Genomic DNA, 15591 nt, shown 5'->3' on the forward strand with positions numbered 1-15591 from the left:
GCCAGGTCTCTTTTTAGACGGCCTCAGATTTCCTTTCCCGTCGGCTGTCCATCTGAGTGCGGTCCTTGGGAGTGTGCCCGCCGGCATTCAGCACACGTACCCCAACCAACTCTTTGCAGAGTAAACTGGTCCACTGGAGCGAACTCTCTCCCTCGTCTGCTATATCCACATATTGACAATGATGGATGCAGAACATTGCCTTGTACATGTAGCTTTTTCACTCAACAGATTCAATCACATTGACTTGCATCATTTTCACCCATTAGATTCAATCACATTGAGGTCTTGCTTTTTCACTCAACAGATTCAATCACATTGACCTGCATCCTTTTCACAAATTAGATTCAATCACATTGAGGTGTCGCTTTTTTACTCAACAGATTCAATCACATTGACTTGCATCATTTTCAACCATCAGATTCAATCACATTGAGGTGTTGCTTTTTCACTCAACAGATTCAATCACATTGACTTGCATCCTTTTCGCCCATTAGATTCAATCACATCGAGGTCTTGCTTTTTCACTCATCAGATTTAACCTCTTGAATCCCGGTGACCGACCAGTCGGTCATTTTGAAATAACTTTTTTCCGAACGACCGACAGGTCGGTTTTAGTGATATTTTTTTATTCCCTTGAGCTGGGAAGCCAGTTTATTGCTTGTTTTAGCGTGTTTGATGTACAGTAGGGTCAGTTAGAGCATGCCTGGGTCGATGGCGCCTCGGTACCGGACTTTGGCGGCTGTATGCGGGCGCTTACATCGTGAAAGTCGGACCCAATTTCGCAACCACGTGACCACCCTGGGATCTCGGGATTTTCAAGTTTTGGGATTTAAACAAAAACAAAACAAAGTTTAAGTTAAATATATTTATTGATCACAATTCTATAACACTTACAGTCATCAACTCTTGGATAACAAAAAACAGCTCATTTGGGCGAGAGACATTCACTACAGTTGTAAAGGCCTAGAGTTGACCTTGAAGTGCTTTATTCAAACACAAAATCACTGCAAACAACTTAATACAAACGAACGTCAACCCAGAAATATTGGTGGCCATTTAATTATTTCAAGGTTTTTCACTGCAATTTGTGCGAGATTACCCTTTTAGATGTCAAGCACAGTGGAATTTCCCTTAGCGGACACCTCTCTATTAAGGACACCCTCTCTAATAAGGACAACCTCTCTATTAAGGACACCCTCTCTATTAAGGACACCCTCTCTATTAAGGACACCCTCTCTAATAAGGACAACCTCTCTATTACAGATGCTAGTTTTGGTCCCAAATTCGTTTTTTTCCATTTCATGTGACCTCTCTAATCAGGACACCTCTCTATTAAGGACAGTACTTGTCTGTCCCGAGGGTGTCTGTACTTAATAGAGAGGTTCTATTGTAATTTGTGTGAGATTTTCTTTTGAGCTGCCATATTTGAAAACAAGAAAATAAAAAGCATTGTATGTTTCCGGGATTATAGTTAGTTCACCATGCGCACACCTCATAGCGTCCCCTTAAGTACACCAGAAAATAAATGCTTGCAAATGAGCGACTTTTATCGCGGTGACAAGTGAGAATCATCGCTGCAATGATGAGAATATTGCCCATCTGCGGTTAAACCGGTAATCACTGGGTCTGTTGTTGAATACATGCCGTAGAGATCAACGATTTAGATGAACACACAAGCAAGTTTTTATCACATGCGATCATGGTCGCACAAAATTCACACGTGTGCAGGCACTTAAAGGCACTCTATAGAAAGTAGCTAGGTAGGCAAGATAAAGTTACACGAAGTCGCCAATAGGGGTCTCTCACATCTCACAGTACGTCGAAACTATTTACTCTGGTACGAGGAATATATTTTGTGCTAAAACTAATATGACCCTGTGCCCTTATCGTGTATATTATTCACCGGGAGATGGCCAATTTGACCCGCATGCTCCTGGCTGTAGTCTCCCTTTAAGAGACAATGACATAGTGTCATTAAGCTGCATCTGAATTGGGCAGGGAGATGAACAGTCAAAGCATTCTCCCTTCACATCACCGGAACTTAAATCATTGAAGACTTCATTCCGTCTCTGCGTGGCCTCCATGGCCAAAAATTAGGCAAGACTCTCAGGCCTATCACATAAATGAAAGTTATAGTCATGATTAGAACAGTGCATTTTAACATCTTAGGCAAAATTGATGTATTTAAAAAAGCATTTTAAAAACATTTCAAGCTTAGTGGGTACTACACTATGGCTGCTGTTAACTTCCATTTCAATTTCCACAAGTGTAATAAGCCGGATGTCACGACTTGGAAGCCAGTGACCGCGGAGAGAATATTTGCCTGAACATTATCTTGTCTGCTCAGAGAATGTCGTCAAAGAAAACGTGTGCCCTCCACCAATGAAGAACTTAGCTACAAAAACATGCAAAAGGGGGCAGCAAAATTTCAGAATGAATATATGCCTGAACTGTCTGCTCAGAGAATGTCGTCAAAGAAAACGAAACGAGTTTACAATCCCCGATCACACCCCAAAAAAAGGTCATCGGTTGACTAACGAAGCACCACTGTTCAATGGATTTATAGTTGAATGCGATCAAACTACGTCATTTCCGATCGGGGATTCTGAAGTTTAGCCAAGAAAACTTGTGCTCTTCACCAATGAAGAACTTAGCTACAAAAATATCCAAAAGGGGGCAGCAAAAGTTCAGAATGAATATATGCCTGAACTGTCTGCTCAGAGAATGTCGTCAAAGAAAACTTGTGCCCTCCACCAATGAAGAAGTTAATTACAAAAAAAAAACAAAAGGTGGCAGCAGAAGTCAGAATACCAATACAGGGTGGCCGCAAAAAAACAGAAAACATGCTACCATCATCATAGACCACTCTTACACCGAACGCCAAAGACTACTACAGTAGGAAATACATGTCACATCTTGAAAATAACATTATTTCTATATTCGAAATGATTAAGTTTCAAAAGAAAGGTGTATGAAGCGGAAAATAGTGGACCACTTTTGGTGTAACCGGACTGATCCGGGTTACTTTGTCAAAATAAATTCCATTATAAAGTTTGGTACATCACTTGGTCCTCAGAAGATGAGCAAGTGACAGTTGAGCTTCTCGTTAAAAGGGGGCAGCACCAATTCAGAAAATTAATTTTTTAAAAACTCTTTCAGCCCTGGGCGGTTTTTTCCCGCACAGTGCCAAACTCTTCGGTGATTTTTTCAGCAGTGAAAGTACACATGGGGAATCCCGCTTAACGCTCGCCACGCCATCTACGAACACTCTATATATTGTCTGCTGATCTAGCTGATTCATGTAGAATGGCTGTAGGTGGCGTGGCAATTGCTTGGGATCGTCAAATGACGATATTTCTTTAACTATCGAGCCTACCGAGATATCTCGTCTGTAGAAGATTTGGACATGAACACCGAGCCGAGATATCTCGGTGTGGGGCTGAAAGAGTTAAGCTAAGTACACTGTCAGACCATAACCATTTCAATTTGAGCATTTTGAACTGCAGATAATCGACAGACAAATACAAGTACATGTTTCCATCAGGTGTCGATTCTCGGCTATGTCTGGTATCGTCGCTTTTTTCCGTTCCCTGGTGCGCTACCTGGGAATCACAACACTCTTAAGTATGCTAAATATTACAAGACAAGACATCTGGGAAGACATAAGGAATCTTTTGCGTCAATATCAAATTGTGTGGATCACTTGTTCATCCATGAAAATCTCATGCCTCCATTGTGATATTCCAGGTAGCCTTGTTGATCGTTGCAAACAGAATAAAAAACTCGAGGGTTAAAGGGTAACTCGTGTCAAATTTCACCATGTAATGTTTTAGCTGTTTTTGACAAATGACTACGTCACTTTCTCATAAATCAGTAAGGTTTTCGAATCGAAATGCACATTTTCTAGAAATTGATGGTTTAATCCCGCCCGGACGGCTCGCTTCGATGCCGTTTTCGTTGATGACGTCACAACATGAACATTTTCGCGGTCGCGGTGGTTTACATTCAGCAATTTTATAATAAATCTAATCAAAAATGGAAAATTTGAGCTTTACATTTGTGATCAACAATTAAAAACGGACGTATTTCCGCAAAGTTGAAAATCACATCATAGTATGACTTAAACACCATCTTTTTGATCAACTATTTCTACTATTAGTCATACATTCTTGTTCGTGTACTGTTTTAACCCCATCCTGTCGGCCAGTACTTTTAATATTGGCCGGGTCTATTTGGCAAGCCGCTCGTAGAACAGGCATCTTTTTTTTGTCCTGTTTGGAGAGCCGCTTGCCAAACAGCACTAAAAAGCCACCCTGTTCGGCCAGCCGGGCTTGCCAAACAGGTAAAAATCTACCCTGTTTGGCGAGCTGGAGACTTTACTTTAATATTAATGAGTTCGGCTCTCCATTCAGGACAAATAAAAGTCGCTGTTTGGTAAGCCGGGCTTGCCAAGTAGTCACTTCCTTTAATATTATTACCTCTTATTACGTAGTGAAGGCCTGTTATGGGCGGAACCCCGTCTCGAAAAATACCAATGAGTTGATCAAAAAGATGGCGTTACCTCTCAAGATTTTTATCATCGTGTCTACATTGTATGTCTCCAGCAAAGGGAAGGGTCTAAAAGCACTGAAAGTGAAAAGGAAATTCTGTGTTCAAGGCGTACAGAGGCATTTTTACCATAAAGGAGTCCCAAAAACTGGCATGAAACAGCCACGGACACTTCCAGGGATCCATATCCAAAATAATTCAGAATTCTAACGGCCACTACGTAACACATTCAGCAGTAAATGATGCATTTACCGATCCTTTCTACTGGCACCTCTGAATACAAAGCTCGTTCTGAATGTCTCCATCGAGAATAATATGTAAAAACTGTTTTTTAGTGATTTTTCTTCTCACGAATTGAGGTTGTTCGGGAAAATATGTCGACAGGATTCGTTCATTGTGATGTAGTCAGTCAACAAAAGCGTGGATTCGTAGACAGTGGCGTATCACTGAAAATAAATATGGAAATAAATCAGTTATAAATCAGAAGTATTTTAAAGGGAACTGGAACCGCCGAGTGATTTATTCAACTTTTTGACTTTCACCGCCCGAGAAAGTCAAACTTTCAACTTCCTATTCGAGTTAAGATTTGTAGCTCCGCCCCCAGTGCCCGAGCATGCGCAGTTCAATTTGTTATTATGGAGAATCATGTGAGAATCACGTGAGTCATGCGATCTTTCATTCATGAGTTTTCGTAGTAAATTCCATAGTAGTGACGTCACTCAATGATTGACAGCTAGGCGCCATGTTTCATTCATGCCTCGTTCTGATCACCCGATACGCGGGAAATGAAAACGAGGTCATACGAACTGGCTTGGCGGTTTCAATTCCCTTTAAAAGATGTGTGTCACCCCAGAGAAACAAAATGCTTAAGTCAGAGCATTACCCTGCCGACTTATCGGCGGTGATTGTTAGTCCTAAAGTCTCTTCCTTTCACCACCGGCACAAGTGGCCAGGTAATCTGTCTGACCATCATAAGCGGGTGGCCAATCAAATTGCTCGACACAACGTAATTGAATGACGGCCTGAATTGATAGTGCCAACCTCAGGATCAGGTTACCCTTCTTCTATACAGCATGCACTGTGCATTTGGGTCAGGTCAGCATCCCTGGAACCCGTTACTCATTGAACACCTGGTCTTCAATTATGATGGCTTTCAGTGCGTGTCTCTTTGGACAACCACAAGTGAGTGTAATGTTAGTGTTGTCGCGACATGGACGCGTGGGAAAGGAAGGGAATGCAGGGAGACTACCGATAGAGGAACAGTCCTTCTGACAGCCGATCAGCGGGAGATATCGGCGTAAAATATCTATGCCAAAGTTGATCTTTTTATCCGATGTCAAGGAAAGTACTTCAACTACAGTGGAACCTCGCTTAGCGGACACCTCTCTATTAAGGACACTAGGTTTGGTTCCAAATTGGTTGTTTCCATTCAATTTAACCTCTCTAATCAGGACACCTCTATTGAGGACAGCACTTGTCAGTCCCGAGGTCGTCCTTAAAAGAGAGGTTCTACTGTAGTTGCACCTTTGAAAGAAAATTTGAACGTGTTGAAAATTGGTACTGGTACCCAAATCCTGGCTGGGTGGAGGGGGAGGTGGTAGATTGAAAGATGTTAGGTGTAATAGGACATACTCACAAAAAGTGTCTCAAACTGTGATGTATTAGATGAGAGAAGGTTTGCGGCTAACGGAACTCTGAAGATAAGAGTACGAATAAATGTTGATGTGACGATGTGTTAGATGAGAGAGGGTTTACGGCCAACGGGACCCTGAAGATAAGAGTACGAATAAATGTCGATGTGACGATGTGCTAGATTAGAGAAGGTTTACGGCCAAGAGAAGGGAAGAAATGACTGTTGACTGGTGCGTGTAGGCCAAGGATTTGTCTACATTTAAGCTCCACCCTCGCGGTTTTTATTTGTTGAGCAACCAACACAGACATTGAGGTATCAATTCCTTAACTCAATGAGCTAAACTTATCAGCCAAATAAGATTTTTGAGATATAGGCCAACTTCACCCCCAGGGCCAACTTCTTCCCACTTTACAGTATTCTAGATGTTAAAAGATTATGGACTGAACTTTTTTTGGGAGTTGGGGCATCTTCACCCCAGGGCCATGTTAGAGTATTCTAAACATTAAAAGATAATGGACTAAACCTATCATATTTCAGCCAAATAAGATATTAAGAGGTGGGGGGCAACTTCACCCCCAGGGGGCCAACTTCACCCCAGGGTCAACTTCACCCCCAGGGCCCAACTTCACCCCCAGGGGGGTCAACTTCACCCCAGGGCCAACTTCACCCCAGGGGGGCCAACTTCACCCCACATTACAGTATTCGATTCTCACATTTGTCGTCGCTGGTCTGAACTGCGTCCGCTGGCCAAACTTGCTCCAGAAGGTCACTTTGCACTTCTGGCGTTTCCCGGTGCGTTCATCGAACGTGTCACACTCGTCGAAGGGCGGCGAATAGAGGTGGAGGCTGCAAGCTAAGTCGGTGTGGCTAGGGTTAGCCACTCTGTGTAGTCCAACTTCATCTGAAAACAGCAGTAATAAACATTGATAACTTCTTGACGTCAAGGTCAATGAACTTAGATTCTCAGTTCATTGACCTTAGATTCTAAGTTCATTGACCTTAGATTCTAAATTTATTGACCTTAGATTCTAAATTCATTGACCTAAGATTCTAAGTTCATTGACCTAAGATTCTAAGTTCATTGACCTAAGATTCTAAGTTCATTGACCTAAGATTCTAAGTTTATTGACCTTAGATTCTAAATTCATTGACCTTGATGTTTTGATCGTGACACCATTTTCATTATCACTTTCATGAGAATATCCTTTATGAAGTGGCCAGGGACCATGTGCTCACCTGTGGTCCATGATAGGATTTACCGTTATGGTTACCGAGTATTTGACCTCAGTGGCCTGCCTGAAATTCGTAAGCCAGGCCAAGAACTGCCTTCTATAAGTTCTAACACTGGTGAGAATCGTTATCAGAGAATGGCATCAGTGTAATACTACCAGTGGTGCCTCCTAGTGTCAAGTTGGGACACTATCATCCTGGCCAGGTAAATCACATGCCCAGTTGTCCCTTTAACAAATGTACAGTGGAACTTCTGTAAGCGGACACCTCTCTATTAAGGACAACCTCTCTATTAAGGACAACCTCTCTATTAAGGACAACCTCTCTATTAAGGACAACCTCTCCATTAAGGACAACCTCTCTATTAAGGACACTAGTTTTGGTCCCAAATTGGTTGTTTCCATTCAATTTGACCTCTCTAATCAGGACACCTCTCTATTAAGGACAGCACTTGTCAGTCCCGAGCGTGTCCTTAATAGAGAGGTTCTACTGTATCTTGAGAAAGATTTAGCACAGTGAGATAACGTTTGCACCTTACCGCATATATAGGTGACTTCGTCCCTTCCGTACGTATTCGTCTGCAATTCCACCATCTGGTGTTCGTCTGTCGAGTCTGACTCTGTCGGCCAGGCGTACATGTGCTCAGTCAACGTACCTGCAAGACCAGAGAAAGTCACTGGTCATATAATCATGGCCGGGTCTATTTGGCAAGCCGCTCGCCGAACAGGCATCTTTTTTTGTCCTGTTTGGAGAGCCGCTTGCCAAACAGCACTAAAAAGCCACCCTGTTCGACCAGCCGGGCTTGCCAAACAGGTAAAAAATCTACCGTTTGGCGAGCTGGAGACTTTACAACAAATATTAATGAGTTCGGCTCGCCATTCAGGACAAGAAAAAGTCGCTGTTCGGCCAGCCGGGCTTGCCAAACAGGTAAAAAATCTACCCTGTTTGGCGAGCTGGAGACTTTACAACACATTAGCCAGAGAGCTCGGCTCTCCATTCAGGACAAGAAAAAGTCGCTGTTTGGTAAGCCGGGCTTGCCAAGTAGTCACTTCCTATAATCATACTAGTACTCCGAAGCACGCCTTCAAATAATTGATCAACTTGGGTCTTCATATTTTCCAATGTTTTTTTTAGACTCAACTGGCATGAATTGCAAAATGTTTATCTGCACAAGCGGTAACTTAGTCACCACTTTAGTTATTTTTGCTACGTTCAGCTAGTCTGAATAAAGACTTGAGTCACGACTGGATATTTTCAATTTTTTTTTTTTTTTTTTTTTTTTAATCAATCTCTTTTACCACTATCAAACTGTTTTAATTCAAAATATTTGCTTCTAACTCCATTGTAAAGTGCCTTGGAGCATGCTTAGCTTGTACAAGGCACTATAATATCCGGTATTTATTATTATTATTATTATTATATAATGTCGAGAAACGCTTCTCGTGAATGATCGAACGCTAGGGAAGAGAATATGACAACGAACCCTCCAAAATCTTCATGAAGCAGTGTGCGTTGGCATGGGAATGGATACTGCTCATTTGCCCCTCGCCCCAGCATAGTAACATCAGGTTGAATTTCCCATTTCCTTCATCCACGAGGTTGCGTGTGTATCTGAAAGTATTAACGCGTAGATCAGAAATGAGGATTTCAAAAGGTTCATGTGGCTCAACGAAAGGGATCTGGGAGTTGACGTATGAGGATGAGTGCTACTGATCTGGGCTCCAGCCTAACACAGTGACATCAGGTTGAACTTTCCGCTTCCTTCATCGACGAGGTTGCGTGTGTATCTGAAAGAATCAACACGTAGATCAGAAATGAGGATTTCAAAAGGTTCATGTGGCTCAACGAAAGGGATCTGGGAGTTGACGTATGAGGATGAGTGCTACTGATCTGGGCTTCACCCTAACACAGAACATCAGGTTGAACTTTCCGCTTCCTTCATCCACGAGGTTGCGCGTGTATCTGAAAGTATTAACGCGTAGATCAGAAATGAGGATTTCAAAAGGTTCACGTGGCTCAACGAAAGGGACCTGGGAGTTGACGTATGACTTATGAGGATGAGTACTACTGATCTGGGCTTCACCCTAACACAGTGACTTCAGGTTGAACTTTCCGCTTCCTTTGTCGATGAGGTTGCGCGTGTATCTGGAAGTATTAATCAATATTATCAAGACTTTATATCCATTTAAAGGGTAACTCGTGTCAAATTTCACCATATAAATGTTTTTAATAGCTGTTTTTGACAAATGACTACGTCACTTTCTCATAAATCAGTAAGGTTTTCGAATCGAAATGCACATTTTCTAGAAATTGATGGTTTAATCCCGCCCGGTCGGCTCGCTTCGATGCCATTTTCATTAATGACATCACAACATGAACATTTTCGCGGTCGCGGTGGTTTACATTCAGCAATTTTATAATAAATCTAATCAAAAATGGAAAATTTGAGCTTTACATTTGTGATCAATAAGTAAAAACGGACGTATTTCCGCAAAGTTGTAAATCACATCATAGTATCACTTTAAAGAATAAATATATTTTAGAGGTGACCCGGCGTTTTTTAAAAACTGATAATCGATGTGTTTACAAGCGGCATCTGGATCCTGTTGACACTTGGACTGGTAGGCCTACATAACAAACTTGTAAACAACATGTTTTACATTCTTGATATTCTTAAAGGGAACTGGAACCGCCGAGCGATTTATTCAACTTTTCGACTTTCACCGCCCAAGAAAGTCAAACTTCAAACTTCCTATTCGAGTTCAGATTTGTAGCTCCGCCCCCAGTGCCCGAGCATGCGCAGTTCAATTTGTTATTATTGAGAATCATGTGAGAATCACGTGAGTCATGCGATCTTTCATTCATGAGTTTTCGTAGTAAATTCCATAGTAGTGACGTCACTCAATGATTGACAGCTAGGCGCCATGTTTCATTCATGCCTCGTTCTGATCACCCGATACACGGGAAATGAAAACGAGGTAATACCAACTGGCTTGGCGGTTTCAGTTCCCTTTAAGGCCTACAATACGCCGTTCGTTGAAATTTGAAACTTGTAAATGAATTTGAAATTTTCCTTTAGCGTTTAAGCACGTACTTTATTATAAATTTCCGCACCGCCGTTGGGTAGACAGTATATACAAACACTATGAATACCAAGTTTCACCAAATTTGCATGCACAATAACTGCACTACGGCATTGTGTAGGCCTATTTCTTTGTAGCTTTGCAACTGCATTTATATTTTCCTGGACCACCAGTAAATACCAACGGCGTATTCCTTTAAAGGTAGACTCTCCTCAACAAACTTCGATAACATAGCCTTCGGCAAGTTCCAAGTGGTAAATATACACGTTGGTTTTTGCCAAAAGATGCCAATGACGTCAGATTTACAAAGACTGTTTTGAATGGGTCGTCAGGGCGACAGGTTCAAAACAATAGCTGAAACAATAGTACATGCTCATTAAGACAAACTGAGTACACACACATGGGCTAAATCAACAGAGCGATTGGGAAAATTGATACACACACCAATTGCGTGTAGATGATTTGCAACTGCAAGCATGTATGCATGAGGCATGTATGCATGAGGCATGCATAATGACAGACTTCTGGCGTAAGATGAAGGACATGGTTGGACCAACAGTAAATAATGTATAAATGTGAACGAACGGTATACCTGTTTAAATTTTGACACGCAAAAAATAATGAGTGTACATTTCATTGTTGGGGCAGCAGCACAAGGACAGTTCTTCTGGAATATATCTGAAAATGTGCATATTCTTTCAGCCCCAGCCCCCCCCTGTCCTTTTGATTGTCTGAGTGCTCTTGTACTGAACCGAGTTAAAGACAAGCTACCTTTAATGATTGTAACAAATCACAGCTGTTACCAATGTCAATAACTCTGACACGCAGACCAGTAGGACAATCTATGTCCAAAGAAATGTGCCACCTACACTGATGAAAATACTCCATAAGTCAAACCCAAGGCCACGACACCACACCACGGAGTAAATCTTGTGATTGAACCCATGACCAAAGCACTGCACCACCCGATTGAGGAGTAAATATCCAGATTCAAACCCATGACTCACGTCCTGCACCACCCCATTGAGGAGTAAATCTCAAGAATCGAACCCATGCCCGATGCACTAGGAGTCAATACTTTATGAGCAAGACTGTACACGTTTGTTCTATATTTGAAGCTCCATTTATCAATCATCTTTTCTGAACAATTAGACGACACTTAAAAAAGGTTAACGGCTTTTTTAGGAACTGAACAACGTCACAATTCCCGAGTGCCTTGACCCAATACGATATAAACACCTAGATTATTTATCTTACACTTGAATATCAATATGATTATGAATGGACGACAGAATCAAAGAGACGATACATCGTCGTAATGCTGGTTATTCATGTTAACCCCTTAGTCCAGTTATTATGCATACAAATTAGCTGAAACTTGGTATGTATAGTATTTGTATATCTGTCGACACAACGGCAGAGTTGAAATTTATCTCTAGTGCGTATTGACACAATTTGAAATTTTCGAATTCAATTACACAATCAAACAATTATTGCAGGTCGCGGCAACAAAAATATCTTGTTTACCGTCGTGGCATGTCTGGAAGACATCAAAGAATCATACGATAAAAAATAAGATTTGATAAAGACTAGCGTCTTTTTTATTCTTGATAAAAACGATGACGTTCATAATGTCACTTGTCTTTTGTTTGAAGAAAAAAATAAATAACAACGTCAAATGACATGTCTTTTGTATGAAGAAGAAATTATAGAAATATTTTTATGGTCCCATCAAAACAGAACGAAAGCCGAAATGAAAACAACACTCCTTCCTCAGTAAATGTAAAACGACGCAAATTGAATAAATCAACACGGAAGATCCGCATTATGCAGAATTTTCTATGTCGCATCCTGTTTACATGTCTGGCTTGAACTTGTCCTCCTCCAACTTTCGTTTAGAACCAGTGGGTAGTCTTCCCAGTGTCTTCAGTATTGGAGGAGATAAGTTATAATCCAGGGAGTACCCCCCCCCCCCCTCCAAGGTGGGATGAACGGGGTTGTCCAGGCCTTTCAATTACGTGGAGACCTCTACACCTTGTATTTTTTTAGCCTATTTTGGGGACATGTTTTTTTGCTTTTTAGCTTAATTTGAGGACATTTCATCGTGCCAATTTGCCTGAACAGCGACGTCATAAATCAAAGTTAGTGACTGATATCACCACATACACCTGAAAAATCATAATTTTTAGGGTAAAACTATAAAATTAGGCCATTTGGATGAGATTTGGTTATGTTAAGGGTCAAAAAACGCTTCAGGGGGGTGATATCATTAAAAAAAAGAAAAAGAAGACCTACTTTGGGGACATCCTGTACGGCATACGGTGTAGGAATCATGTAATTGAGAGGCCTGGTTGTCATGACTATGTGCCACTACAGTTAGGCGTCAATTGAGTTAATGGGCCAAGGTTACGCCGTCTTCGGTCAGAGGCAAAGTCCATCGCAAGTAGTAGCTGATGTTTCTCACCTCATGGTGCTTCTTTTGTTTGTCCTAGTATAGAAAAGTGGACATAGCAGAAAGGTTCAAATAGGCCTATACTGGTACAGTTGAACCTCTCTTAGTGGACACCTCTGTAAGCAGAACAACTTCCCTATTGATGGCACTCATCATGACGGTCCTGAATTGGTGATTTTCTTTCAATTTGGCCTCTGTAATCAGGCCACCTCTCTATTAAGGACAGCAATTCTCAGTCCCAAAGGTGTCCTTAATAGAGAGGTCCTACTCTAATTGTTAATTGGAACATTATAATTTCTATTATACATGCTTCCCGAAATTGGTGGCCTGCATTGGAACTAACTTTTTCCCCCTTGTCCGTCATTAAACTGGCATTCAAGTGTGTTGGTCAACCATGACTATCTCCTTTGTCCCTCCACCATAAGGCCAAGTTTCCCCTTATGACATCACTATTTCGGACACTCAGCGCCCCATTTCTGGAAAGGTGTATAATATTACCATATTTTCAATAACAGCATATCGGGAAGGCCTACTGTATAGTACTGTACATGGCCTATGGCCTTTTTATTTGATAGTACAGTGGAACCTCCCTTAGCGGACACCTCTCTATTAGGGACAACCTCTCTATTAAGGACACTAGTTTTGGTCCCAAATTGGTACTTTCCATTCAATTTGACCTCTCTAATCAGGACACCTCTCTATTAGTGACAACCTCTCTATTAAGGACACTAGTTTTGGTCCCAAATTGGTACTTTCCATTCAATTTGACCTCTCTAATCAGGACACCTCTCTATTAAGGACAGCATTTGTCAGTCCCGTGGGTGTCCTTAATAGAGAGGTTCAACTGTAATAAACACCAGAAATATGACTATAATAGATAATCTGTTAGTGTCACGCCGGAGCAGCTGCTGTACCACTGTTATCACCATACAATGCATCAGGCTGTGACATTGATTGCAAGAAACTATCAACACACATTGCAGTGATCAAACAATCGCACTTACATCAGGAATTGATGACTTCACTTATTTTTGGCCATCATGATCGGAGATTGTAAACTCGTCTTCCCTGGCATCGTCTTCCCTGACATTGACTTACCAACCCCCCCCCCTCCCCACTGTCAACACATGTAAAACACGAAGTTGTCACAAGCGACAGTGCCATTGAGCATGGGGGGGGGCGGGAGGAGGGGGGTTCAACTTCAGTCGCAGGAGTACTGGGGGCCATCGAGATATTTCCACGTGCCTGTGCCTGTGGACATTGTGGCAATAAACAAGACATCATTGTGATACAGGGGTACTAGGTTAAAGTTTACAATCCCTGATCGGAAATAACATTTTGAATTTGATCGCATTCAACTATAAATTGATTATTGAACCAACACTCAACAGTCATTAGACTTCACTCAGTGGCGGATTTTTAGTCAACCAATGACCTTTTTTGACCGTGAACAAGGATTATCCACTTGTTCCGGCAAAGTGATATAAGCAACCTATAAAAATCAACCACCACCACCTCACAACAACCCAGACTCTACCATCACCAAGACAATTTCTACTGCTACACCATAGTGTAAAATGTACACGACAATGCTTACCGATGTGGGTCACATTTTGCGTATTTCTTCCACTCCCTCGGATTCGACTTATAAGTGGCCATGAGTGCCTTAACGTAGTCGACATTGACTTTATCATGTTCGAATATATCTCTCAGTTGTTTAATTAGCTCATCCAGCGTTTCCACCGGCTGGATCGTTCCTGGATCGCAGAAATCGGTCATTTCTGTAACTTCGTGAACTTGACAACAAGTATTATGAATGGCGCGATTTGTCACATCCTCAATGTTCACATTGCCTATTGACAGATGTCGGAGTGCTTCTAGTAATAACAGGTGGCGCCACTATTAGTTCCGTCTCACTAGTCAGTGCGGAGGCCAGGCCTACCTGCGTCCAAAAATGACGCGACGTCATTTCATGCATATCCCAGTTCCAGCGGCTGTAGACTTTGCAGTAACTAACTCTCACACAAACATATACATCTCTGAACAGCTTTTCACTTCTACATCAGGTAGCATACTAATGCTGACTTTATTATTTTCAGGCACTATGGCAAACTTCCATCTCCAATCACATCAACGTATGTTGGATCAAACACACACGCAGGGTCTCCTAGTTATCATGATCATTATACATTATCAAATAATAACATGCCGCCTTCTTTTCGGTGAAACCGAGACTGAATGATTCACATTGTGTTCAAATGCGTTCATTTCGCAGTCAATTCATTAGTTACCAATGTATGCCTTAGAGGGGGCAGAATGGCACTGTTTAAACAAGAAGTCTCTCCAACAGCCTCAAAGAATATTGGATAGAGTGTCACTGTACTGGGTCCCATTAATAAATATTGTCATGACGACATATGATATTGTTTTGGGACTTCTGTAAGATTAGTTTTCTCCGCCAAACCCAAGACTGAAGAATTAACACCATGTGTTTAACCTGCTTTGATTTCGCAGTCAATTCATTAGTTACCAACGTATGCCTTAGAGGGGGCAGAATGGTACTGTTTAGACAAGAAGCCTCTCCAACAGCCTCAACGAATATTGGATAGAACGTCACTGTACTGGGTCCCATTAATAAATATTGC

At 41.6% G+C, this 15591-nt stretch overlaps 1 protein-coding gene across 3 annotated transcripts; it reads right to left on the bottom strand.

The window, feature by feature from the left end:
• Positions 1-850: 850 nt before the first annotated feature.
• Positions 851-14802, bottom strand: LOC135498608 (cysteine dioxygenase 1-like). Of its 3 annotated transcripts, XR_010449111.1 has the most exons (7): positions 14544-14801; positions 8895-9022; positions 7950-8066; positions 6895-7082; positions 6185-6242; positions 1251-4994; positions 851-1178 (listed from the first exon to the last, which is right to left on the bottom strand). XR_010449111.1 is itself a non-coding variant. In XM_064788935.1 (6 exons), the coding sequence occupies exons 1-5, from the start codon at positions 14723-14725 to the stop codon at positions 6210-6212; spliced, it is 648 nt and encodes a 215-aa protein (XP_064645005.1). In that variant the 5' UTR covers positions 14726-14801; the 3' UTR covers positions 851-4994; positions 6185-6209. The 3 variants fall into 3 exon arrangements, 2 of the variants coding, with proteins under 2 accessions (XP_064645005.1, XP_064645006.1); XM_064788935.1 differs by having other exon boundaries at positions 851-4994; XM_064788936.1 differs by lacking the exons at positions 851-1178; positions 1251-4994; positions 6185-6242 and adding an exon at positions 6278-6316 and having other exon boundaries at positions 14544-14802.
• Positions 14803-15591: the final 789 nt, after the last annotated feature.

This window comes from Lineus longissimus, chromosome 14 (genome assembly GCF_910592395.1).
Source record: "Lineus longissimus chromosome 14, tnLinLong1.2, whole genome shotgun sequence".
NCBI lineage: Eukaryota > Metazoa > Nemertea > Pilidiophora > Heteronemertea > Lineidae > Lineus > Lineus longissimus.

Bases quoted from the DNA above. Each gene is read 5' to 3' on its own strand.
- LOC135498608 (XM_064788935.1), bottom strand. From the start codon at position 14,725: ATGACCGATTTCTGCGATCCAGGAACGATCCAGCCGGTGGAAACGCTG. The intron at 8,067-8,894 runs GTTCGTTGTCAT...CTGGTCTTGCAG, and splicing joins CTTCATGAAGATTTTGGAGG to GTACGTTGACTGAGCACATG. The intron at 7,083-7,949 runs GTAAGGTGCAAA...TGCTGTTTTCAG, and splicing joins CGAAGTCACCTATATATGCG to ATGAAGTTGGACTACACAGA.